General features: G+C 47.6%; 1 protein-coding gene and 1 pseudogene across 2 annotated transcripts; one reads left to right on the forward strand and one right to left on the reverse strand.

The window, feature by feature from the left end:
* Positions 1-253: 253 nt before the first annotated feature.
* Positions 254-2,873, reverse strand: LOC311615813 (zinc finger protein 500-like; annotated as a pseudogene). The gene is made up of 2 exons: positions 2,776-2,873; positions 254-1,992 (listed from the first exon to the last, which is right to left on the reverse strand). The product of its transcript is annotated as a zinc finger protein 500-like (transcript).
* LOC311618242 (vitamin D3 hydroxylase-associated protein-like) lies at positions 2,082-26,938 on the forward strand. Its single transcript, XM_084875631.1, has 15 exons — positions 2,082-3,729; positions 14,051-14,164; positions 14,427-14,576; positions 14,913-15,046; positions 15,894-16,100; positions 17,459-17,499; positions 17,939-18,063; positions 19,232-19,357; positions 20,088-20,185; positions 20,478-20,577; positions 21,053-21,096; positions 21,841-21,880; positions 22,282-22,390; positions 23,949-24,094; positions 26,047-26,938. The coding sequence occupies exons 1-15, from the start codon at positions 3,532-3,534 to the stop codon at positions 26,173-26,175; spliced, it is 1,761 nt and encodes a 586-aa protein (XP_084731757.1). The 5' UTR covers positions 2,082-3,531; the 3' UTR covers positions 26,176-26,938.
* Positions 26,939-27,218: the final 280 nt, after the last annotated feature.

The following is a 27,218-nucleotide window of genomic DNA, read 5'->3' on the forward strand; positions in this document are numbered from 1 at the left end:
TATAAATATTGCAACCCCAGCTTCTTTTTTTTTATTTCCATTTGCCTGAAAAACCTTTTTCATCCCTTTACCATCAGTCTATGTGAGTCCTTTGTTCTGAGATGGATCTCATGTAGACAGCAGATATATGGGTTGCCCCGACCCACAGGTAAGTCAACGTGGACCCTAGAGGGGAAGTGAGAATGAGGGGACAAGAGACACAAGAGACGGAGACAAGACAGGCTTTCTGATCAAGTCTCGTTTATTACAGGGTAAAAACCAGAGCCTCCAGAAGACACCAGTGCTGTAGACACTTGAACTTTGGACTTGTGGCCACCTGTACTGACAGGATTAATTCCTGTTGTTGCAACCCGGCCAATGTGTGGTCATTTATACAGCAGCCCTACAACTGAAGACACCTGGCCCTGGGCCCAGCATTTCACCTGAAATGTTCCCTGAAATGTTCCCTCACACCAGGCCGAGAGATCAGAATCCATGTGAAGATGCCTTAAGGTCAGCATTTCTGGCTCTAGCAGCTTCATGAACTGTGCATGGTAGTCAGGCTTTGGCCCCTGGGGATCCTGGAGCCTCGAGGGTCTGGGTAGTGGCTACACCCCCTTGTTGTAGCTATGTGGTTATTTCTCCCCATTGTGGGTCCTCTGGTGTTTGTGGAGGTCGGTACCCCAATTAAACCCTGGCCACAGCCTGGGCATGTATAGGGCTTCTTGCCTGTGTGCATCCTGTGGTGGGAGCTGAAGTGTGAGCTGTTGCTGAAGCATTTCCCACACTCAGCACACACATAAGGCTGCTCCCCGGTGTGTATCCGGTGGTGGATGACCAGGCTGGAGCTCTGGCTAAAGCGCTTCCCACACTCGGTACACTGGTAGCGCTTCTCACCCGTGTGGACCCGCTGATGGGTGCTGAAGTTGGAGTGGTCGCTGAAACCCTTCCCACACATGGGACACTGGTATGGTCACTCCCCGGTGTGTATGTGCTGGTACTTGGTCAAGTGGAACGTCTTGCTAAAGCTTTTGCTGCATTCGGGGCATGTGTATGGCTTTGCCATTCTGCAGGGCTCCCCTCTTTCCAGAAGTTGCTCAGATTTGGTCAATCCCCTGACAGGGGCCGGCTTGTGACCTGGGAATGGGGGACCTGGAACCTGCACCGAGCCGTCAGCACTCGATCCCATTCTGTTCTCATCTGTGTTCCTCTCCATCCTTCAACTGCATCCCAAGGCCTTCACTCTCTGGCAGCATGTCCCAACTTCAGTCCTGCTGAGCTGGGTCCAGGCACCCCCACTGCTCCTGAGACAGGTACACGGCCATGTCCCCCAAGGTCACTGGTACCTGGGTCCAGGCTGCAAGGAAGGATGTGGCTGGTGCTGCCATCTCCTGGTGCTGGGAGGTGACTGGGCCCCTCTTTGGCCAGAGTTCAGGGTTTCTTTTTTGTCTTTGGCTTAGCTGGGCTGGGGGCTGCTGGCTAGAGTCCTGAATTCCTTCCTCCAGGGACAACTCCTTTGGCTGGGCCTCTGCCTGACATTTCAAAGACTGTTCCCCCATCTGGTGGGGCACTGCATGGCCAGGGAGTATCTCCGGGCCCCTCTGTTTCCTGGGCTCCCGCTGAAGGTCCTTCCACGAGGACCACGGCCTCCTCACCACTCTCCGGCTGCCGCTCCTGCACCCGGGCCTGGATCTCCCAAGGCAGCACCATCAGGAACTGCTCCAGCACCAGCAGCTCCAGGATCTGCTCCTGGGTGCGCAGCTCCGGCCACAGCCAGCGGCAGCAGAGCTCCCAGAGGAAGCTCAGGGTCTCCCAGGAGCCGGCCACCTCCTGGTAGTAGAAGAGCCGGAAGAGCTGGCAGAGGTCTCATAGCTGGGGCCTTCCATCTTTGGGGAGGGCTCCTCTTCCCAGTGGAAGTCCTCCTCCACCTTCACAATCAGGATCTTACCCTTCTCCAGGGGTGGTGAGGGGTGGAGGCCTGGACAGTCGCCATGTTCCCAGTGGGCCTTCCTCCTTTTCGGGCCTCATGGATCAAATCTGTCTCTCCCTATACCTCTGGCCAGCCACTAGGTAGATGGGTTTTTTTGTTTGTTTTTTTGGGTTTCCCCCCCCCCCCCCAGGAATCCGCTGCGCTGTGGACCCCCGGAATGTTTGGTGCGCGGGACGGAAGCTAGGACGCGGATGCGGGGGGCTCCACAGGCTGGCTGGCTTGGGTCGCGGGTGGCAACTTATTTTCTAAGGAAGGAAGCAGGAAATAAGTAAACATATAAGGTATTTTAAAAATACGATGAAGAGATAAAATGAGGTGATGTGGTAATCCAAGGGTAATTCCAAAAAAAAGGTGATGTAATAAGGCCTAAGGTGCTAGGGAGGTGATGCAGGTGCCAAAAGGTCCAGGGGAACTGAGTCACCAGGGGAGTGCCAGGGTCCCGTGAGGGATGTGGAGGTGGGGGGAATATGTCAGAAAAGAAGAGAAAGTACATGGGGAATATGCTGACAGGAGAGATAGTTCCAGTGGCCCCTTGGAGGTGAAAGAGTCAAAGTGTCAGAGGGTGGATGGCCTTGGGGTTGCCCTTTGGGTCATGACGAGCCGATCAACAAGTCAATAGTCTGACCCTCAGGGGCTCAGAAGCAACATTACCAACCACAAACCCATTTCCATCCCACTAAATTTGCTGCTTCTGACTTCCCAGTTTTGAGAGTGGAGTCACCCTTCTCGTCTGAGACAGAGGGCTGAAACATCCGATTGAAACACCCAACAAGAAAGGTTCACACACCCAGTCCCTCCTGCCCTACTGCTTCACAGCTTCCCCATCTTTCTTGTCCTTCCTCCAGCAAGTCACCTCCACCTCCTCACCTCCCCCCACCCCAGACCCCTCTCCACTGCCCTCCATGCCCATAGGGAGCTCCTGGTCCAAGGAGAAAATGGATAAGCCTGGAAGAGAGTGTGACCTTACTTTGGGAGTAGGGAACGAAAGCTCACCTGGGTTAACAGGGGCATCATTTCCTTGCATCATATCCCCAAGGACAGATGTCTTCTGAGCCATACCTGCTCCCCCAGATCTCCTTCCTTTATTCTCTGCCTGGGCCCCTGTTCTCCCCAGAGTGAGTTGCTAACTCTGGGCACACATGGCTTGTTCAGTCCACCTGGCCTGTGAGCCATATTAAGGGCAATTATCCTAAAAGCAACAGGGAACCTTAAAGGCAACCCTGGTAGGACTGGCAGCAGTCATACTAAGGTGCTGGGGTCTGATGGGTAAGATGAGGGAGGAGGAAAAGAAGGAAGTGTAATCAGAGCCTGGTCATCTGTCCACCTGCAGGCTTGTCTCTGCCAAAGCCTCTTGCACTGAATGGCCTGAGGGACAGGGTCTTTGTCCCCAGGAAATGCAGGTGGAGGTAAGAACCAGCTGGGAGGATTTTGTGATCTCCCACACCCAGGGCCTGGCTCTTCCCCTTGGGGCTCAGGAGTGGGAGGGTGCTCAGTGGCGTAGCTGACAAATAAGTACCAAGTGATCTTGAGGAAGCAGTTGACACATCCACACAGGCCCCAAGATGCTGGAGAAGCTATTGCTGTCTTCTTACCCCCTGCTGGGGCTGCTGCTGCTGACCCTGCTGGGGGCTGCTCTGCTGGCAGCTGCCCTGCTTTCCCAGCAGCGTGCTCCAGCACGGAACAAGATCCCCAAGGCACAGAGGCGCAGGGAGGTGGCGCTGAAGCAGATGGCAGCCCTGGCACAGCGTCTCCGGGAACAGGTGAGTAGACATCAATTCCTGAAGCCCCCAGCCTCAGTCCCAACAGGTGGGTCCTATCTCAGGACACACCCCTCTCGTAGCCTCATCCCCTTCAAGAAGACAGGGAGCCTGGGGGAACAATCCCCCATTTCAGCTCTATGCTAGATCTTTGTATCACCAGTTCCTCCCCATTTATGTCCTTTGAGTCCCTTGAGGTCGGGGTCAGTGTATTTTCTCTGTTCTCCTAGTGGCTCAGTAACATGGTGGTGTGCACGTGGGCTATTTGTTGAAATAAAATAAACTGATGGAGAAACTGGAGGCAAGAGGCCTCTTTCAGCTCCTGACCACCCCCAAACTCCATTGAGATAAGAACCCTGGTCTACATATTCTCCCTCCAGTCAGCCACCCCATTAGGTTTTGCATATATTTGCTGAGTACCTGATAGATGCAAACCACAGAGGGTCATTGGAGATGGGCTCCTCCCAGGATGCTATGCAACTTAGTAGTGGGTTTTGACAGTCTGGATGGGGTTATTTCGTGGCATTGTGACAACCATTGTAACTGGGATTCGCAGGTGAAGTAACTGAGCCCTGGGTGTGTCACAAAACCAAGCTAGAGTGGTTGACAGAAGGGTGGGAAGGAGGGGCATGGAGACAAGTTCACACTGTACTTTGTGTTTGCTGTATGGCCTGGAGGATGTGACAGCCCCTTCTGGGCCTTGGGCTCCCTGACTGCTCAAGGAAGGATGGGCTTGCAGTATCTTAGGGTTCCCAACTTTGGTTGATGGCAGTGGTCATCCTTTGGACTCTGGGGCTGGGGATTGGCGAGAGTGCCTGAGGTACTGTCCCCATGATCTGGAGTTCCTGAGTGTCCTCTGCCGTCCCCTGACAGTGATTGATGGCCCCCGTGGGCAGCTTCTCTGCTGGAGCTGCTGCAGTTCCTGAGAATGTGTATTAATATTAATTGGGGCTAATTAGTTGGATGAATCAATCTGCCCCTAGAGAGCAGCTGCCCCTCCTTGGCTGATGGGGAGGAAATCTAGGCTAATGGGGCTGCTGTGGCAAGTCAGCATGATGGAGAGGGTTCCTGTGTGCATATGGTGACCCCATCTGTGGGTGGTGTTGGGTTTAGGTTCCTTTACGCTAACACCAGGGCCTGCTTGTTTGTGCCTCTCGCTGGTGAGTTATTTTGTGCTGCTTGTGTTTGTTTCCATACCTGTGGTCTGGCATATGTGTGTCTGGCTGGGTGTGTATGTGTCATCTTACTGGTTTGGAGTGTATATCTAGATATGTTTGGGTCTGAATGTTTGAGTTGAGGTTAATTCTTTCATCAAATGATTCTAACAATTTCCAAATAATTTCTTGATTTAAAAAAAAACAAAATACAAACTTGTGTGTGATCATGTGTCTAATGTGAAAGGACATCTGGTTCTGTATGTGTCTGGACATCTGGATAGTATTCATGCGGTCATCTGGAATACATACCTATTGGTCTCAGTACCTGGTGGGGCTGTGTGTGTCTGATTAGCTGGAGGAGTGGAAAGGTTTGGGTGAGGTCACCCATGGAGTCTCCAGCCTTCTCTCAAGGCTACAGGCTCTCATTGCCTGTTCTCCCCCGAATAAAGCTATTACAGGTCTGTCCTGGGCACCTTCCTAGTTGGGTCACTCCTCCACCAGGGATACCCTCAAGGCTTTATATGTCCAGCTTTATGTCCCAGGGAGGTGGGAAGCTGAGACATTGGCAAACCCTCGTAGGGTTCAAACATACCCAATTCAGTTCTGTTTAGCAACATTTCACAGATGGCTTCTGTGGTCTTGTTTTCTGCTGAACTCTGGGACAGAGATATGATGTCTGACTCAGACTTGTTTTAAAAATGTTCTCACTCTGGGTGGGGTGTAGTGGAAACAGGGAAGCAACATGATGGGAAGCAACTCAGCCAAATGTGGTGAAGGTCAGATGCCTATGGAGCTGTGGGACTTGGCAGGAGGGGTGATTTACTCTTTCTGGAGCAGGTCATTTGGGGATGGCTTCAAAGAGCTGAGCCTTGAAAGATGTATAGGAGTTTTCCAAAAGGAGGAAAGAACAGTATAGGTGATGCCAAGCAGAGAAAAGCCTGAGATATGCACTGTTTCCATAGAAGAGATAGAAAAGGTTTGTAAGGTCCACTGGGGTAAGCAAACAAGCTGCTCATTCTGAAGGCTGCTTACCAGGAGGCTCTGATCACTTCAAGGGGAAATAGGCTGCCCTGAGGGTTGAGGATTTTCACAATAGTAAGCATATTTAACCACCACTTTGGAAAGATTAATAATAAATCAATATGCTAAAAACTTGAAAATATATTTTCTTTGATTTTCAAACCATGATAAGGCAGCTCCAGGTAAGTGTGGAAAAGGCAGACATCCAATGGGCTATGGAACTGGGCAGAAGGCATGATTTGTTCTAAACTAAACTATATATTAAAACAGCTTAAGAGCAATAGAAGTTGAGGCTCAATTCTTACATCAAATGATTCTAACAATTTCCAAATAATTTATTGATTAAAAAAACCAACAAAAACAACTTGTGAGGATCTTTTGATGTGGATATCATCTTTTGAAGATGTCTCTCTCTTTCAAAGCTCTCCCGGTAACTGCGAGTCGTTAGGTGATTGGCAATCTCATTAAATAGAGACCTTTCCTCCCCTTCTCCTCTTCCTCTTCTTCTTCCTCTTCCTCCATTTCCTCCTCCTCCTCCTCCTTATCCCCTTCCTCCTCCTTCTTTTCCTCTTTCTTTCTCTCTTTTTAGAAATAAATGATGAAGATATGAAAATTATCATTAACTCAAGGATATGAAAATTGGAGACATAACTAGGCAAAAACCCAGAAGTGTTTATGAAGAAGAATGAAAAGTTGAGTTCTTATAGTAAAACTAGAGGCCTGGTACATGAAATTTATGCCAAGGTGGTGGTGGGGGGGTGTCCCTCAGCCCAGCCTGCACCCTCTCCAATCTGGGACCCCTGAAGGGATGTCCAACTGCCCACTGAGATTGGCCTAAATGAGCAGTTGGACATCCCTCTTACAATCTAGGACTGCTGGCTCCCAACCGCTCACCTGCATGCCTACCTGATTGCCCCTAACCGCTTCTGCCTGCCAGCCTGATCACCCCTTTACCACTCCCCAGCCAGCCCAGTTGCCCTTAACTGCCATTCCCTGCTAGCTTGGTCACCCCTAACTGCCCTCCCCTGCTGGCCTGGTCCCTCCCAACTGCCCTCCCCTGCCAGCTTAATCACCCCAACTGCTCTCCCTGCAGGCCTGGTCACCCCAACTACCCTCCTCTGCTGGCCATCTTGCGTGGCCATCTTGTATCCACAGGGGGGCAGCCATCTTTGACCACATGGGGGCAGCCATCTTGTGTGTTGGTCAGTTTGCATATCAGGCTTTTATTAGATAGGACTAGAGTCACATTGCACAAAATTCCTGCATAGACGGGTCCCTCAGTCCAGCCTGCAACAACACTAGCATCCCGCATCCCAGCTGGCCTCTGGCAGAGGCCCGCCCACCCACCCTCTCTTCCTCCCTCCGCAGGTTGGGGCATGTAGGACACTGAGGCTTGTCACTGGGACGACACCGATAGTGTCCAGTGCTCTGGCTGCTATGGGTACTGCCATCTTTGTGATGGAGTGATGGTTAATTTGCATATTATCCTTTTATTAGATAGGACTAGAAGTCCAGTGCATGTAGTGTCCCTAGCTGCTGCCAATGGATATTCCCTCTCCTCAGCCCATTCGCCACTGCTGGGGTCTCCCTCCCTCCCCTGGCCAGTCCCAACCCCTGGTCAAACTCCCTGAAAAACTCCTGGTGGAGGGGACAATTTGTATACTATGCTTTTATTATATAGTAAGGCCATTCTTGAGAATTATCAGTTCTGCATTCTTAGCTCTATTATTGGTCCAGGATAGTTATCAGTCAGCTGTCAAGTGATCTGGATGACTGATGACAGATGGTCTGGAAGGTGCACACCAAGAGGTCTGGTTACATCCAGTGCTCTGGATAATGGATGTCAGGTTAATGTCTACATGAGTCCTGCAGAGATAATCAGGGGGTTGTCTGGAGATCTGATGTATGTCTAGGCACTGATGCAGGACTGGAAAATTCAGAAGTTTAAATTCCCAGGCTAATTAAAATGAGAAGAGAATCACTTCCTCAGCTTATTTGACTTTAGTATTTAGCAGTTGGACTATACTGAGTCCATTTTACCTCTTTGCTCTTTCCTCGGGACCTGGAAGAGAGATCGGACTTAGAGGCTAGAGGGGAGAGATGGTGTTGGCTGTGGATCACTGGTTGCCCAAGAACTGAGAACTCAGGTTACATAATTTGGCTTTCTTCCTACTTCCTCTGTTTATATTTTAGCAACTGAAATTTCACTCTCCCACAGGGCTCTTCCTCCATCCATTCTGCTTCTATCCCCTGACCTCCCAGCACCTACTATGGCCCCCAATTCCAGCTGCCCTAACCCAGTCTATCTAGTGACTCACCAAAGGGGAAGCCCTGTCTGTGCTGGGGAAGGAGAGGGAAACTGGTTTAATTCCTTATTATTATTATTATTATTATTATTATTATTATTCTGTTCACATTCATCTCTCAGTGTAGAGTGGAGTAGTGGAATAGACTGGAGGGCAAACTGGGCTTTCTGAGGACCAACCTTGCAGGTGGGCCAGCAGAGGGCTTCCTGTCTCCGGCTAAGGGCTCATGTTAGTGTGTGTGCGGGTCACAGGTGTGTAAAAGCTGTGGGTTTTGGCAGGTGGGATGGGACAGGAGATGTCATGGATATGCAAACCACAGCAATGGAAAAAAAGGAGGAGATACCAGGAATGAGGTGTGGAACCAGGCCTTATTAGGAAAGGGCAGAATCAAGGAGCAGCAGTGGTAACTTGTCCTCCCCATCCCGGTTCCTTACAAGTTTCACTACCACCCACATCCTCTGCTATGCAACATCGGCCTGGTCCTGGTCCTTGTCATCCCCATCCCTGATTGGGCCCTTTCTGCTGCCCTGCCTTTAAGGCTGTGTTCCCAACAACTCCTCCTCGTTTATCTGAGGTCACTTGAGGGCCTCCGTATGGTGATTCAGGACTTGAGAAAGGATTGTCACCTCTCCCAGCACGCAACCCAGCTTCCAGATCTCAATCTTGATCTGGAAACACTGTAGGAAGCAGCCAGGGTGTTTCAAGTACCTCCTCAGAGCCCCCTGTTCCTCCCCAGGTTGGGGTGGGGGCTGGCCATCAGGGCTGCAGCCATGGCCTCCCAGGCCTCTCCCCCAGGGCAGGGCCAGGACAGGTTGCCAAAGTGCCAGAGGCTGCCCCTCCTTGCTTGTCTGGAGTTCTGGGCCCTGGGGTCTGGGTCCTTGTGAGGCTCCTGCACCTGCTCCTAGGCCTGCTGGTCTGGCTCTTATGCAGTTCCTCCTCCTTGGCTCTTGGCTCACTCTCTAAGGAGCCACTGGTCTTCCTCCTACCCTCAGCCTGTGGAAATGCCCAGGTCCCTTTGCCTCCAGCTGTTGCTGGCACTTCTGCCCATGTTCCCAGGCCAGTTGATCTGACCAGGCTGAGAAGGGCTAGAGTTCCTGTGCCTCATGGGAAACATCGTTTGGAGCTGCCCAATGACCTCCTGCCACTCATCTTCTAGCTCTCCCTGCAGCTTCTGTCTCCACTTGTGCTCCCTAAGCACCTCCTCTTCTTCCTCTTCAGTAGAATCCCCAGCCCAGAATTTGCCTAGGGATCTCCCCATTCTTATTCTTTTATTTAAAAGCTTAAATATATATATTGACTTCAGAGAGGAAGGGAGAGGGAGTGAGAGATAGAAACATCAATGATGAGAAAGAATCATTGATCGGCTGCCTCCTGCACACCCCACACTGGGAAATCAAGCTTGCTACCCAGGTATATGCCCTGAATCGTGACCTCCTGTCTGGGCTCCCCCTTCTTATTCTTATTCCCATAGCAAAGGGATAACAACTCAATGTAGGCATTGGGGCCCTGGTGGGTGGCAGTGTGCCGCGCCGTGTTCCTGTGGCCATCCTGGTAGGCAGGGTCAGCCCTGAGCCGAAGAAGCAGGCAGAGGGCAGGGGCATCATGGCAGGGACAGGTCCGGTGCAGTAAGTATTTGGGGCAGGGATGGGCTGCCTAACATCGAATTTCTACATCAAGACCTGGATATCGCTGGAGGAGAGTGTGGGCCAAACAAGTACCTAAGGAAGCACACTGTCGAGGCACTAGCAGGGGGAAGTGGAAGTCTAAGCAGACTTTCAATGTGAATGAGCTCATTCCTTGAATTGATCTTGCTTAATTTCTGCAGAACTAGTAGCAATTACATCCACAATTTGCTAGCTCTCCTAATGCCCTCTGAGATTTTACATAGTCAACATCTCTGTTGACAGTGAACTCATAAATATTGTCATAAGGATCATATTAAATTACTTTGATCCTAATCTTACAGGCCTCAGTGAGAAGTTGTGTAACACAAAAATTAAGGATGCTGGGCTGCCTGTTTGACTCCTGACTCTGACATTTACAGGGGTGGATCAAAATAGGTTTACAGTTGTGAGTACATCGACATAACTACTAATTATTTTCCATACAAACTACTTAAAACCTACTTTTCCTACCCTGTATATTTTAAATAACTTCTCTGTGCCTTAACTTCCTCATATCTACAGTGGGGATGGTGATTATAATGATAGTGTTCAAGTTAATAAACGTTTACAGTGGAGCCGAGGTACCTAAGCACTATCTATGTGAAAATTCTCACTTTCGTAATCAAACTAATGATGTCTTCAATGAGTGGTCATTTGGGGAGTCAATGAATTTGATCTATCAGATGGAAGTGACACTCAACAAGGTTGGTTGAAAAGGTGTGGTTGGGCCTCTCCCATCCTCTCCAGGTTACCAGTGTGCCGGGCTCTGGGGCCTCCACCTGTGTTCTGCCCAGAGCCACTTGGCATGAGCTACAAAGTGAACTGCTGAGCTTGGAGGTGCCCGGTTGAGGCCAAGCTGCAAACCAAGGCCTGCTAGTACTAGAACCAGGCCTAAGACCACTTAGCCAGAGGTATGGGACACACTGAAGCCAGATTCTACTTGTTTGGTAGATTTTTAGGATGATATGAAGCGTGAGCCAGGACAGACCATTCACGTGGAAAAGCCACTGGAAACAGCTTGGGTGGGGTTGAAAGTTGGGTAGATTGGAGCCTCAGGGAATCACTCAGGGAATCTGGCAAAAAATGTGAGCCAGATTGATGGAGTCTCTGATATGGCATCCACCTGCCACCTTTTCTCTTGCTGCTTTTAAAAAGTCTCTCTTCATCTTTAATCTTTTGCATTTTAATTATGATGCATCTTGATTTGAACATCTTTGGCTTCATCTTATTCTATTTTCTTCACCAGCTTAGGGAAGTTTTCTGTCATTATTTTTTCAAATAGGTTTTCAGTTTCTTCCTCTCTCTCTTCTCCTCCTGATACCCTGATGGTGTGAATTTTGGAATGCTTTAAGTTGTCCCAGAGGCTTCGTATACTATCCTCATTTCTTTGGATTGTTGATTAAAAGCAAGGACCTACAACCAAAATTACTCTAGATTTTGCTAAGCTATCCGTTAGAATTGAAGGACAGATAAGGAGTTTCCCAGACAAGAAAAAGCTAAAGGAGTTCATTACCACCAAATCAGTATTACAAGAAATGTTAAAGGGTCTTCTTGAAGAAGGAGGAGGAAAAGGAAGAAGGAGGAGGAGGAGGAGGAGGAGGAGGAGGAGGAGGAGGAGGAAGAGGAGAAATAAAAAAATAAATAAAATGGCAATAAATACATATCTATCAATTGAATCTAAAAAAACAACAACAACAAAATAAAAGAACAAGCAGAACAAAAACAGACTCAATAGGTACAGAGAACAATTTGATGACTGCCAGGTGGGAGCAGGGTTGGGGGGATGGATGAAAGGGTGAAGGGATTAATAAGTAAAAATTGGTAGTTATAGAATAGTCATGGGGATATAAAGTGCAGCATAGGGAATATAGTCAATAATATTCTATTAACTATGTATGGTGTCAGATGGGTGCAAGATATATCAGGATGATCACTTAGTAAGTTATGTAATGCCAACGTAAGAAGTGTCCAAACCTGTAAGAATTTTTATGAGTTTATTTGAGCCAAACTGACTATTGCTGGGAAGCAAAATCTCAATGGATTGAGAAAATGCTCCAGAGCATGGCAGTTTTGCATCCTATTGTATACATTACAATCAAAAGAGGAGGCATCAGGATTTATAAAATTCATTGGTGATAGTTTAGGGAGAAAGCAAAGTGGGGAAATCTATGGGATTAGATAAAAAAGTTAAATGAAGAGACACATTCTTCTTTTACGTTAGTGGGTAGAGGAAAGTTAATAATTAACATTTATAGCACATAGATGATATGCAGGGAACAAGATAACAAGGAGGGAATAAGATACCCTGACCTTGGGCTCTGGTGGGAGATTGTGCGTTGAGTAGTCTGGAAAAAAGGGATTACTCAAACATTCCAAAAGTATCTTGGATACAAAAAAGACAATAGACAGGATTATTTAAGGTAAAGAACGCCTTTTTGTCAAGGAATATACAGGCTTAGGACTTGACAACCCTCCACAGCTCGCTTTCAGTGAAGAAGTTTTAATTTCAGACTATAGAGCCAGTAGAGAGTAATGGTGAAGATATAGAGTCCAGGCTCCCTTACCTTGTGCCAGAGAGTTAACATCCCTGTGAGCCAGTTGCCTTCATTGGTGAAATGGAAATGATAATAAGAATGCTTGTCCAAGAGTTTTTATGAGGATTTAATGACTTGGTGCAGGAAAAATATTTAAAGTTTACCACATTGGTGTATCTGAAAATGAACACATGGTACTTTGAAAGCCTTATAAACTACACTGATGAGAATAGTGTTGCGACTTTATACTGAAGGCAGTTGGAACTTATGGTCAGATTTAGATTATATAAGATCTTAAAAGGATCACCCAGACAAAACCAGTTTGGCTCAGTGGATAGAGCATCGGCCTGTGGACCTAAAGGTCCTGGGTTCAATTCCAGTCAAGGGCATGTACCCTGGTTGTGAGCACATCCCCAGTAGGGGATGTGCAGGAGGCAACTGATTGATGTTTCTCTCTCATTGATGTTTCTAACTCTCTATCCCTCTCTCTTCCTCTCTGTAAAAAAAAAAAAAAAAAAAAAAAAAATCAATAAAATATATATTTTTTTTAAAAAGGATCATCCAGGTTATAGTGAAGAGATTGAGCTGGAGGAGAAGAGACTTGAGACAAGGGGTCCAGTGATGAGGCTGTTGAGACAACTGAGAAACACAGTTGTCTGAGGTTCTAGGCAAGAAGGAGGCTGTAGAGTCAGAGGTGGGAGATATGAAGGAGGCAAAAACACCTATTGGTAGTATGTATTGCTATGAGAGTAGTCACATGGGGGGATGACTCAGCAAGCATGTGGATCCAGGCTCTGCCACTTACTAGCTGTGTGTCCTTGGGCAAACAGTGCTCTCTCTGTGTCCCTCAGGGTCTGGACTGGGGCTGAGGACTAAGGGAGGACAACTTTGCCTTCCTGAGTGCCTGCTGTGCTCTAGGGCCTTGTCATGTCATACTTGCCCCTGACAGGAGTCCTGAGGGACTAGTGTCAGGCTTTCCATCATTCCCTGAAGGACCCGGCTCAGAACAGCTGGGGGGGCCTATCTGTGGTCATTCTACATGACTGACTAATGGTTGACTTCTAGTCCTTTTCTTTCTGATGACACCTAGGCCATGGCAGGGGAGGGGACCCACCCTGGCTTATCCAGTTGACCCAAGGTGTGGTCAAGGCTGGGTTTCAGTTTTCCTGCCAGTCATGCTAAACTCTTGTTCTTTCCCAAGGTCAGATCATCAGGGATGGGAGGACCGAATAAGAAGGAAATGTGGGATGCTGAATTGCTCCCCTGAAGGCAAACCACACAGAGCTGAACCTCATTTTCATAACCCCTGAGTCTCAAGATATGCATATAATGTCACTCCCGCTCCAATTGTGCCCCTTCTGAATAGCAACGCTAAGATTCAGACTGTACTCTGTGCAAAGTCCTGGGCTGGGCATTGGGAAAGCAGAGACAGAATGGAATACCTGTTTCCTATAGGTCCTTCATGCCAACCTGGAGACAGACCAATAAATGTTTTTAATGCTAAGGGTGAGCACAGGGATAGATACGTACTGAGCACATGTGCATATGTACAATGGAGTGTATGTGGTGTGATGTTGAGTGTGTGGGAGTGGGTCTGAATGGATCAGTCTTTGATATCTGTTCTTACCATCTCATTTCCACAGGAGCCAGGCCTGGACCCCAAGCCCATCCTGGAGCTACCCCTGGTGGAGCTGGCTCAGAAGTTGCAGGCGGAAGAGCTGAGTCTGGAGAGTGTCCTCTGTAGCTACTTAGAGGAGGTGGGGTAAGGGGTCAGGGTCAGGACTTAAACCTGCCTCTGGGCTGGAGTGGGGAATGTCACTTGTCATTGTTCTACTTAGAGGACTTGGAGGGCAGATGTAACTTTGGTGCTGCAGGTAGCTTGGGAGTGTGTTCCTGCTACGGTCATCTGTCACTTTAATGCTGCTCTGAGTCACAATTGGTGGAGGGGCTGTAGTGACTGAATGTCCTGTCCCTGGCCTCAATGTGAGCCCTTACCTGGTTTCCCTTGATGTTGCTCAGGCGCTAAAGGTGCACCAGGAGGTGAACTGCCTGACAGATTTCCTGGAAGAATGTGAGGAACAACTGCAGGCATTGAAGAAGCTCAAGAAGAGTGAGAGAGGCCTTCTCTATGGGGTCCCCATGAGTCTCAAGGACCCCTATGACTGCATGGTGAGTCCTGGGGTGTATATGCTCAGGTATATGTATGTGGGGTGCACACATGCCACTGAGCCTGTGAATATCTGAGTGACATGGGCAAGTCATTTAGTCCAGGATGCACATCTAGAAAGTGGCCAATGGGGACTGGCCCCAACAGATAGGTTCAAACCAAACCCAAACTCTTAATCACCATGTTCTTCTGCCACATGTGAATTCACCTAAGGTGCAGCACTGTCTCAGAGGGTGTGAGAATGGATGTGGGTGAGGGTCTAGTGGGGAAGAGAGTCTGTTCACTGTGTGATTCTACCCTGACCCCCAAGGACTGGAGTTAATATCACTTTCCTGCAGGACCATGACTCTACTTGTGGCCTGGCACAGTTTCTGGAGAAGCCAGCGGCCAAGGATGGGGTCCTTGTGAAAGTGCTAAAGGCCCAGGGGGCTATTCCCTTCGTTAAGACCAACATTCCCCAGACGCTGCTCAGGTCTCTGAAGTGGGCAGGCTGGGGCTGGGGCTGGGGCTGGGGCTGGGATTGGGGCTAGGAGGCTGGGGACTGGGGCTGGGGCTGGGGCTGGGAAGGGGCTGGGGCCAGGTCCAGGACTGACTGAAACAGCACCTTAAAGTCCTGATTTAGAGCAGAGGGTAAAGTGGGAATCGGTCATGCAGACCTCAAGAGCGAAGGTTCTTGGGCAAGTCTTTTTACTCTCAGAGCCTCAGTTTCCTTCTATTGTGTGGGCTCAATTGTCTCTAAAGGCTCCTGGGCTTGGAGGTTCTGAAAATTAAGTCTATTTTTCTCCCAGCTTCTGTCTCTAATTGTTCTTCTCATCTTGTATTCTCTCCTCCCCATTCATCCTTTAGTGTATCCAGTAAAAAAAAACAAAAAAAAAAAACAAAAACAACAACAACATTAATTTGAAAGAAGGAGGGAGAGAAACATTGATGTGAGAGAGAAGCATAGATCAGTTGCCTCCTGCACACACTCTATCACACCCTGATGGAGTATTGAACGTGTAACTTGGGTATATGCTCTGACCAGGAATCAAATGTGCAACCTCTTGATGTATAGGACAACACTCAACCGACTGAGTCACACTGGCTGGGGTTAGCATGTTCATTTTTCTGACACAGAGCTGTGGGCTCCTTGCTCCTTATTTTAGGAGGTATGATTGGTGTCTGCTATGGGTCTTTCCTGCAGTAGAAGCTTCTCACCTCAGCCCCTGGAAAGAGCTCATGAGTAGAAGCAGCCATGTGGTCAGCCTCTATGTGGGGAAGGGGCAACATTTCCCAGTTAAACCTTCACCTCCCAACCCCTTTTCTTCTGCATCCCTCAGCTTTGATTGCAGCAACCCCATCTATGGACAGACCCTGAATCCTTTTAACTTAAAGAAGACCCCTGGAGGTTCCTCAGGGGGTGAAGGAGCTCTGCTGAGTAAAGGAGGTTCCATCCTAGGCATGGGTACTGACACAGGGGGCAGCATCCGCCTACCAGCCGGCTTTTGTGGTGTCTATGGCCTCCGGACCTCAAGAGACCGCCTAAGGTACTCAGTGATGGTGCTGGGTGGGGGTGGGAAGAGTAGGCTCAGCCCAGTCTAGAGAAATTAGGAGTCTGGGGAACAGAGGGGCTTGCTCCATACATTAATGCTCATTCACTCAGCTTAGTACTAGGGGAAAGTGGTGTAGGAGGGTTTCAAATAACTCCTGCCTTAGCCACAGCTAAACATACCATGTTTTTACAAGTAGCAGTGGAGTAGACCTTCCACTCATTCATTAACTCATTAGTTCATTAATTGAATCATCTTACATTTATCAATCTACCTACACTTTCTCTTATTCATTCATCAATCCATCCATTTATCCATCCTTCATCCATTTATCCAACCATGTAGTCACCATCCCAGTCTCTATCCATCAATTTCACCATTCTTCTACCATTTAAGTTATTTAACAAATATTGAATATTTGCTCTGTGCCAGATACTATATGCTAGGCACTTGGAATACATCAATGACTAAAAGAGTCCAATAACCAAGCCCTTGAAAAACTTATACATTTTTCCTTCCATTTGTTTATTTATTCATCTTTTCCATCCATCCCACTCATCTACCCAGCCATCAATCCATATTTGCCTTCATTTACATCTATCCATCCATCCACTCATCTTTCAACTCCAGTCTGAGTACCTACTTTATAGGTGACCCCTGTGCTATGGACTCAGAGCACTCCCAGACCTAGCCTCTGCCCCCCTTAGACATCCAAATGGCTTAGTCAGAAAGTGATTGGGGCTCTAAGAGAGGGTCAAAACTTGTGGGAACTGACAGGATGAAGCTAACATTTTTTTTTCACCAGAGATTTATTACTAGTAAAAGCCAAGACTTTGAATTTTCAGAGGCAGGGCAAGGAAAGGGAAGGCATCCTGAAGGAGGCAGTATCTGAGTTTTTTTTGTTTTTGTTTTTTAATATATTTTATTGATTTGTTTTGCCCCCCTCCCTCCTTCCCACACATACCCTCCCTCCCCAGAGTTTTATGTCCATTGGTTGTACTTATATGCATGTATACAAGTCCTTCGGTTGATCTATTATCTCCCCCATGAGTTTTGTTTTTGAAGGATGGACATGAAGAGATGGTATGGAGTCCAAAAGGCTGTATCTGTAAGCAATTAACTGCTTGGAGCAAGATGTGTTCATGGAAGAGCTAGAAGAGGAAGTTATAGAAGTTGATACTTTAGAGCCTTGAAGGGTAGTCAAAGAGATCAAACTTTATGTTATGGGTAATAGTGAGTTATGAGAGAGTTGAAGCAGCTCTTATGCATGTGTGCTGAGCCCTGGGGGAGTGCATTGGCTGGGTGCTCAAGCCTTCAGGTGCTGAGTTGGGCTCTTTGTGGGTGGGGATTTGCAGCTACACAGGAATTGCCTCTGCTGTGAAGGGCAAGAAATCAGGTAAGCTCCCCTCTGTGTCTATTCAAAAACAAACCTGCCAGCCTTTCTCCAAAGGACATTTCACTCAGCCCTGATCTCAGATAGATCAGCCCCACTGGTGATAAAGGCATCTGGGAGAAGGGACTTCATTGCTTCTGCCTGGCCTCCCCTAGTCCAGTGATTCTGCCCCACTAAGAAGTGCTTTCTGTTATCTAGACTTAATATTTCCTGTTGGTCTCTTGATGTTCTGTCCCAGATGAGATTCTCCCTCCAGGCACCAGAGCTGCTTTGGCAGGTTTATCAACCCCACCTGTCCTCAGTCTTTGACCCAGAATGGCCCCATGAACTCTTCCTTTGGCCCTGATCATGGCCCTGGGCCCCACCCTCTGAGGCCAGGCAGTGGGGGGGGGGGGGGGGTCCCCAGAGCAGAAAGGATGCCTCCTTCCCCTCTTCTGTGCAGTGGCCACCGTGGCTGGCCCCATGGCCCGGGATGTGGACAGCCTGGCGTTGTGCCTGCGAGCCCTGCTGAGTGAATACATGCACCAGCTGGACCCCACTGTGCCTTTCATGCCCTTCAGGGAGGAGGTAAGCTGGGTTGGGGAACAGACCTGGAAGGTTCCTTCCTCTCCCCTCCCCTCATTCCTCATTGACCTATTTGACCACCCCTTTGAAGATCTCATTTTCTAGCCCAAGGTGCAGCAAGCAAGTTGCCCCCATGCTCAGTCATGCTCAACTCCCTACACACATCCTGGTTTGATCAACCTATTATTATTGTCTGTCATCCATTCTTTGCCTCTGTTGATCTCTCCATTCTTATCCTGTCCTAAAATGTCTTTAGCTTAAAAATACTCTATTTCATCTACTTAACTGCCCACCCATTCAACTCCAACTATCTATTCATCTACCTACTCCTCTATCTATTCAAATTTCAGCCTACCCACCCATTTACCTTCTCTTACATTCACCCACTCACTCATTCATGAATTGATCTACCTATCTGTTCCATCCACCCAGTCACTCACATTCCCATTCATTTCTCTCTCTTTCTTTTTCTTTCTTTCTTTCTTTCTTTCTTTCTTTCTTTCTTTCTTTCTTTCTTTCTTTCTTTCTTCCTTCCTTCCTTCCTTCCTTCCTTCTTTTCTTTCCTTCCTTCTTTTCTTTCCTTTCTTCTTTTCTTTCCTTTCTTCTTTTCTTTCCTTCCTCCCTTCCTTTTCTTTCCTCCCTTCCTTTTCTTTCCTTCCTCCTTTTCTTTCCTTCCTCCTTTTCTTTCCTTCCTTCCTTCCTTCCTTCCTTCCTTCCTTCCTTCCTTCCTTTCTTTCTTTCTTTCTTTCCTTCTTTCTTTCTTTCCTTTCTTCCTCATCAGCAGATATTTTTCTATTGATTTTTAGAGAGAGTGAACAAGAGAGGAAAAGACAGAGAGAAATATTGACTTGAGAGAAACACATTGATTGGTTGCCTTCTGCATGTGCCCAGGTCAGGGCCTGGACCTGGGGGAAGCCTGCAACTGAGGTATGTGCTCCCGACTGGAATTGAACCTGGGACTCTTCGGTCTGCAGGCCAACACTCTATTTATTAAGCCAAACTGGCTAGGGCCCCAACCATTTTTTTGTTATTCCAGGGGGTTCTCCAGAGGACCTAAAGCCTGAAAGGTATATAGGAAAGCCTACATATGGGTCCTCCTGGAGAGAGTGAGATCACCTTGTCCCCAGCCCAATCTCCCATCAGAGCCCTACTCATCTCCTCTTGCCCCCAGATATACTCCAGTACCCGGCCCCTTCGAATTGGCTACTATGAATCAGATGGCTACTCTCAACCATCTCCTAGCATGGCCAGGGCTGTGAGGCTCACCTGCAGACTGCTCCAGGATGCAGGACATGAGGTAGGCTTATTTAGCCCTGGGGAAGGGGGGTGGGGTTTGGGGAGAAGCTGGACTGGACCATTCTTAAAGAGAAAGGAAATTATATTTGAGTCCTGAGATTATTGTGTTTTCCCTGAACTCCATGGAGAAGATGGATTGGGAGGATGTAGAAATGGGAGGAGTGGGAGGAATGGGAGGTTCATCCTGTGAGAAAGGCATCACAATTCTGTGCCTTCTCCCTTCAGTGGTGGGGACTCAGGGATTCATTCTTAAAGTTCCTTTAGTTTCAAATGGCCATAAAGATCTTCCTGTCTTCAAAATCTTCCTCCCCCTCCTCCCTTGCCCCACATACCCCAGTGGCTTGTCCTGGCTGCCTCCTCTTTGAAAACTGCTGGTTGGCCACACACGTACTGTGTGATCTTAACCATTCTCTTAACACCCTGAGCCTCAGTTTTCTGCCACATGGGGCAGCTGTGAAGATTAAATGAGTTCACTTATGTAAAGCATTTGGTATGAGGCTGGATCACAGTGGAGCAGGCAGGAAATAGGTCCTGGTCGAATTCCCATCACATTCCTATGAGGGAGTGAGCACGGCACCTACCCATAGGCCTAGCATGCACTGCTGAGGAGCAGAAGTAGAAGGAGATGAGGAGTGATGTGATTGTCTCTCCTTAGATCCTGATGGATGTGGAGAGAAAACAGGGCTTGGTAGGAAAAGCTCCAGGCCCTGACTCAACCTCTGTCTCCACAGGTCATTCCCTTCTCCATCCCCCGGATAGAGTATGTCATAGAACAGCTCTACACTGGGGGGTTGTTTGCTGATGGAGGGGCCACCCTTCTCGAGAAGCTGTACGTTTGTTGGAACTCAGACATGAACCATGGTGGAAATGGGGTGGGGGAGGGGACCTGTGGGCCTGGACTGGTGGGATGCCAATGGCTAATTGTGTGACCTTAAATCATCTATTCGGGCCTCATTTTCAGAATGTAGATGTTCCAGGTTAATAGTGGTGGTAAAAGAAGTGTTTCTTTGGGTCTGACCTCCCTCTGTGGCTTATATATGGAGGGGGAGTCGGTTGGGTGTGGGAATCAGTCCATGACTGAAAAGCTGTAACTGACCAGCTATATGCCTGTGGTTCCTCAGTGAGGGAGACATTGTGGACCCCTGCATGAAGGCAACAGTCACCAATCTCCGCCTGCCAGACCTGGTGAAGTATATCTTGGCCAGGATCCTGAAGTACATAGTGAGTGTGGGCCTAGGATGGGGAGGGATTCAGAGGGGGTGAGGCCCAGAGAGAAAGAAGCTCAGAAGAGGGGGAGGTTGACTCAGGAGTCGGGTAGAGTCAGAGAGGAGCATGAGATCCAGAGAATGTTGGTGGCTCAGAGCTTGATTCAAGAGGAAGAGGAGCTAAAAGAAGGGAATAGAGGCCAGAACAGAGAAGTGTTCTCAGGGAGGGGAGGAAGCTTCAGAGAGGCTCTGATAGGGGGAGGACATCTTAGAGAAAGGAAGGGGTTTCATAGAAAGGGAAGGGGATTTAGAGAGGGGGAAGGGCCTAAAGAGGGCTCAGGGCTGTGTGAGGTGGTACTGGCTTATGAAAGACTTGAGGGCTCCATGTCAGTGTACTGAGCAGATTTGCTCTTCCTGGACCCTCATCCAGGGCAGGTTGGTATTGGTCTGTGGTTTCTGGATGTGGTGTCTCCCTCTCTCTTTATCTCTAGGAGCCCCGAACTGCCCAGACTTTGGAAATGTTTCGTGGAGTGAAGTGAGTAGTTGGGTCTCCTCGGGTTCAGCTCAACAGGGTTTTGCATGGGATGGTGATAACTGAGTGAGGGGCATGTGGTTAGAGTTGGTGTTCACTAGGGCAAAGACAATTTAGACTTTGGGATCTAATTATGGTTTTAGAGTCATGCCTGACACTGGGTTAAATTTAGACCTTTGAGTGGGTTTGGGATTGGAGTTTGATTTGGAGGTAAGTTCTGAGTTTAGGCTAGAATTGGGTTAGGTTGTGATAAAAGGTTGGCTCTGAATTGAGGTTAGATTTGGGCTGGGGTTGAAGTTGGTTTGAGTTGGAATTGTGGTTAAGGTTGGAACTGGGGTGAGGATGTGGGTTGAAGAGAATTCTGATTTAGACTTGGGTTTGCTGTTGGGCTTGGTCTGGTGGGTCTTAGAGTTGAGTTGCTGGCTGTAATTGGGGTGAAGTAACCTGAGGGCTGACCTGGAGCCTCACAGGTGAAGAAAGAAACAATAGTTTGGGGCACACTTGTAAGTCCTTGTGGCTGGTGATGGTAGTGGGGTATTGACCAGAGGATGTGTATTCTTGGGAACATTGGACAGGCAAGGTGTCTTGGTGAGGGGACAAGACACAGAGTTATTCCCAGCCCATCATCTGATGTGCAGCCTGCACTGAGGCTAGGCCCTGCCTCGTGGGCATCAGGCCCCATTTGTATGAGAGAAGATCCTCCCAATCTGACCTTTGGACTTCCCAATGTCTTCCTCATTCCTCCAGGACACCCAAGAGACTGTGGGAGCAGCACACAGCTGTGCAGGTGATGTGTGCCTGGCAAGACCTTGAGGGATTGCTGGATCAGGGGCAGCAGAAGCCTGGTGGTGACAGGAGTGGCCAGACAGAGGGCAGAGCTCTGTCCTGGCCTGCAGGGGAGGCCTGGTTGGACCTGGTTGGGAAGGCTTAGTAACCTATGAGGTTAACCTAGTCCATCTCTCTGGGGCCTAGATTATTTGTTGCCCCCAAATCTGAGACTCCCCTTCCTATCCCTTTACCTTAGCCCCTGGTAAGACCCTGACCATTCCCAGATATCTCGGTCTGCATCTCATAGCTTGGGAATTCTTCCTGGTGTTTAACCCAACTCAGCCTGGCAGCACCTGACCTTATCCTGCAAACAGTGACCTCTGCTGGTCTTATCCACTCCTGCCTCTGTTGTTGCTGCAGGAATATCAGCAAGAGTTCATAGAGAAGTGGAGGTCCTTGGAGCTTGATGTGCTGCTGGCGCCAGATCTGGACCCTGCCTTCTATATAGGCTATCCTGCCAAAGCATCAAGTGAGAGGACACTGGGTACTGGTGGGTTAGGGAGTCAAGTACTTCTGAGTCCTGTCATTGCCTATGTTATCTTGATCTTTATTTTTATTCACCTAAAAAATTTTTTTCTCTTAAATCGAGATAAAATTCAGGTAGCATAAATTCACCATTTTAAAGTGTGTGATTTAATAGTTTTAGTATAATCAGAATATCATGCAACCACCACCACTACCTTATTCCAAAACATTTTCATCACCTTATAAAGAAATATTGTACCTGTTAGCAGACACTCTCAATTTCCATTTGTTTTAAAAATGAACTTTTTTAAGTGAATTTCCATTTGCTTTTTAAAATGGAAAAAAAAAAAAAAAAAAAAAAGCTCAGATGCTCCTCAAATTAAGATGGGGTTATGTATCAATAATCCATTGTAAGTTGAAAATATCTAAGTCAAAATTGCATTTAACCTAGTGAACATCAGCTTAGTTTAACTGGTTTCTACTGAATATGTATAAGTAAAAAAAAAAAAAATGTAATCAAACCATCATAAATTGGGGACCATTTGTATAACCTATATGCAATAAATTTGCAGAGTGCAATTTAATGAATTTTAACAAAAGAATACTATAATAAATATATAGAATATTTCCATCACCGACCAAATTTCTCTCATGTTCCTTTGCAATTTTTTCCTAACCTCACCCCCAACAACCACTTACCTGCTTTCTCTAACTATAGATGTGCCTTTCCTAGGATTTCATATTAACAGAATCATAAAATATTAGACTTTTGTGTCTGGCTTCTTTCACTGAGCATGTGCATTCACTCTTAGCATGCTTTGTGCTGCCCCATTTCTAAAGGTATCTGCACCCCAACCCACCTGAAATGCAGGCCTCAGCATAGGGCAGTATCTGAGGCATTACTGGGTCTCATGCCCAGAACAGGTGCAAGTGTCAGAGGTAATGTCAATACAGAATGAAAACCCACCTCAAGCCTGGAGCCCTTTCCCCTGGGCTCCCATAGTGGCTGCCCAAAGGCACACCCACACCGTGCTCTGCTCTCTGCTGTCCTCTGTAGGCATCACTACCACTTCTGTGATGCTCAGTCCTTGCACACAGGTGGCTGTTGCCATGGAGAAGTCTTTTCAACTCAGGTTTGCACTGCACACACCAGCCATCCTGAAGCCTAGTGTATTGGAGGGCATGAGCTGAGTCTCTGCCACTCACCAACTGTGCAGCCTGTGAAAAGCCATCTTACCTATCTGGCACCTGGGTTTCTTCATTTGTACACAGGGTCTAGTGACCCCCATTTCGCAAGGGTTAGAGGATTCAGAGAATCAGCAATGGAGAGAGGCCAGCCCAGTGCCTGGCACTGAGTAAGGCTTGGACAATGGGGATTCTCCTTCCTCCCACCTTGTGGGAAGAGCAGGGAGTGCTTGTCAGGTGATTCTTGGGGCTATTTCAAGCCCACAGAAATGCAGTTCTGGGAAGGACCCGAGGGAGTGCTTACTCACATCACATTCTTCCGCACCTGAGTCTTTGGGAGTTGGTGATTTCCTGGGCTAACCTGGATCCTCCTACAGGCAGCAGCTCTTACGCCAGCCTGTATAATGTGTTGGACTTCCCTGTTGGCGTAGTGCCCGTCACCACAGTAACGCTACAGGATGAGGAGGAACTGGCCTTCTACAAGGGATACTACGGAGATAATAATGACAGAAACTTCAAGGAGGTCAGTGTCCCTCTCCCCCAGGAGCACAGACTGGTACTGATTCTTGCCTCAATCCCTGTGGATGGGTGAGGGGCAGAATGGGATGGGTCTGGGCATTCCCAGGGTTTAGCCTTTATCACTTCTGCTAAAGTAATAAAGTGTCACCCTATCCCTGAGGACACACCATTTAAGCTCCAAGTCATCCTCTGTCCTTGTCGGGGGAGAATACTTTATGAAAATAGTGGTCTACTCGACACCTCTGTAAGGAAAGTCCAATCCAGAGGCAGGGAGGGCAGATCAGCGCGAAGGCCCCTGGGTAGGAGCTTACTGTGAAACAACTGGACACTGCCCTTCTCTGGGCCTGAGTTTCTTTGTCAGGGGGGAGAAAGGGGAATAAAAAATCTACTTTGCAGTTATGTTAAAGGTTAAATCAAAAAAGACTAAGGCAATTAGTATAAAGTCTTGTATTTAGGAAGTGTTCAATAAATGCTACTATTATGAATTCAGAGGTGACTTACCAAAAGGAAATGTTTCTATGGGCCTATTTAATACAGGGTCTAAAATAACAATCCTGACTTGGGCGAGAGAGAGGAAGAGAGAGACTGACTTTGAAAAGTATGCATGTGTCTGAGTAAAACATTAAGTAACTTATTTTTCTAGAAATTATTGATTTTATTTTTTACTTACTGATTTTAGAAAGAGAGAAGAAGGAGAGAAAGAGAGAAACGTTGATATGTTCTTCCATTCATACATTCATTGGTTGATTCCTGAATGTGCCCTGACCTGGGATTGAACTCATAACCTTGTTATATCAGATGACACTCTAATCAACTGACCTACCTGGTGGTAGAGTTACTCAGTGGAATTGCTGAGAAAATAATAATAATTACACTACCTAATCATGTAGGGGTGTCGAACTCAATCAGAGAAGGGGCCAAAATCTAAAATCCAGCCTAAATCGCGGGCCGAATGGTTTACTGAGCAGTCATAAACTGACAATGTCATAAACTGACAGCGGAGTGCAGTGATGACAGCGCGGTGCGGGCCACATTGCAAGGCCTGGCGGGCTGGATTTGGCCCACAGGCCTTGTGTTTGACACCTGTGACCTAATGTGTCTTGAGCTCTGACTCTGTTCCAGGAGCTGTTTAAAAGTGATATATATATAGTGCAGCTGTAGTGGCTCAGTTGGTTGAGCATTGTCCTGTGTATCAAAAGGTGGCCAGTTTGATTCCTGGTCAGAGCACATACCTGGAAATAACGGAGACAACTGATTGGTGTTTCTCTCTTACATGTCTCTCTCTCTCTCTCTCTCTCAAATCAATAATATATCCTCAGGTGAAGATTAAAAAAAAAAAAAGACGAGCATCACACCAGATGGCTATTGTTGTGTTGGCTCTTGTCATTTTTCTATTTGACAATCTAAGAGAAAAGGCGTCAGTGCCCCTGACTAAATAGTCAGGTATTGCATGCTTTAAAAATTCTTGCTGCATACTAGTGTGATGGGAAATTGCTGTCACAAAGCAATGAGAACATGTTTAAATTCCTAAAGTTATGTTTGGATGTCATGGCAGGCACTCAGGGTCAGCCCCCACGTTCCTGGGCCTGTGTTTGGAGCCAAGACCTGTTTCACTGCAGAAGTATAACCAGGTTCTGGATCAGGGACTTGCACATTCTTCTTTGCTGCGCTAAGAACATTGGCTGGATACCTGGTTCTATATTTCATTGTTATAGTAAGCTCTTTGCACAAGGAACAAAGTTTTACCCTGGAGAGTTGTAGACAAAGAACAATTTTCCCAGGTTTTACTGAGAGCCGAGGAAGCCTGGAACTCTGAGATCCAGGAAGTCTATATCTTAATATGGACTAGAGATGAGATATTTGGACTAATGCATACCTACGGGAGGTGAGGAAGGGTGGGCAAGGGGCTTGTGAGCAGGAAGCAGGCTCTGGTTTACCGACACTCTCTCTGCGCAGGCGGTGGAAGGATCCGTGGGGCTGCCAGTGGCTGTGCAGTGCATCGCTTTGCCATGGGAAGAGGAACTCTGTCTTCGGTTCATGAAGGAGGTGGAGACCTTGGCCAAGAACCAGGGGGAACCCAAATGACAAGCCATTTCTTCTGGAGACCTTCCTACATCTTTATCCAAGTCTGCTCCCGATGCCCCTTTCTTCTCTTGAATACCATATCCACCTCCTATCTCCTCTGGGAAGCCCACCATGTTCCTTTTCCTTGCAGTTTTTTTCTGTCCTTGTAGGTGCTTCATCCATGGACTCAGAGCCACTCAAGATGGGGATCAGGGTGAAGGGCTTAATAAACATTTCTTATTGGACAGCCTTGTGACTTCTGATCTAGGCAGCACTATAGCCTCCTGATGGCCTTCTGCCTCCAGCTGTCCTCCTCCAGCCCAGTCCCCCAGATGCTATCCCAGATTGCAGCAGAGGGGAACGAGCCCCAAACTGAGAGCCTGCAAGTGTGGGTTCCAGTCTTGGCTCTGCCACTGGCTTGCCATGCAATGCTGGGCAAATTACTTCCCCTCTCTGGGTCTGTTTTCTCACCTACAAATTGAGGGAGTTAGATTTGATCACTTAACTATTCTATGAGCTGTGACTTCTACCCTGTTTCCCAGAAAATAAGACAGTGTCTTATATTAATTTTTGCTCCCAAAGATGCGCTAGGTCTTATTTTTAGGGGATGTCTTATTTTTCCATGAAGAAGAATACAGTACACATTTATTGTTAAATGAAAATAAAGGAAATTTATTACCTGTATATGGTACAGTAGCACGGTAGTTGTCAACACAAACCAGACAAACTGTGAATCCAAAAGTACCAAGAATTTACTCATTTATTCAATGACAATCATGTCATCATCTTCTGGAACATCATCATAACAATCCAATTCCTGAATTTCCTGGTGAATTTCTTGTGACTCCATTTCTTTCAAAATCAGTGGACCAAATCTCTCATGTTTAGCCTAGGGGGGGCCTTATTTTCGGGGGGGGGGTGCCACTCAGAAGGAAACCTGTAAGTAGGTCTTATATTTCACTCAGAAGGAAACCTGTAAGTAGGTCTTATTTTCGGAGGATGTCGTATTTTCGGGGAAACACGGTAGGTATTTCCCTGACAAGAACTTGCCATGGCCCCCACTG

The sequence above is a fragment of the Pipistrellus hanaki genome (assembly GCF_964339955.1).
Source record: "Pipistrellus hanaki genome assembly, chromosome: 2".
In the NCBI taxonomy this organism is placed as follows: domain Eukaryota; kingdom Metazoa; phylum Chordata; class Mammalia; order Chiroptera; family Vespertilionidae; genus Pipistrellus; species Pipistrellus hanaki.

Bases quoted from the DNA above. Each gene is read 5' to 3' on its own strand.
- LOC311618242 (XM_084875631.1), top strand. From the start codon at position 3,532: ATGCTGGAGAAGCTATTGCTGTCTTCTTACCCCCTGCTGGGGCTGCTG. The intron at 15,047-15,893 runs GTCTCTGAAGTG...TGCATCCCTCAG, and splicing joins ATTCCCCAGACGCTGCTCAG to CTTTGATTGCAGCAACCCCA. The intron at 20,578-21,052 runs GTGAGTGTGGGC...CTTTATCTCTAG, and splicing joins CCAGGATCCTGAAGTACATA to GAGCCCCGAACTGCCCAGAC.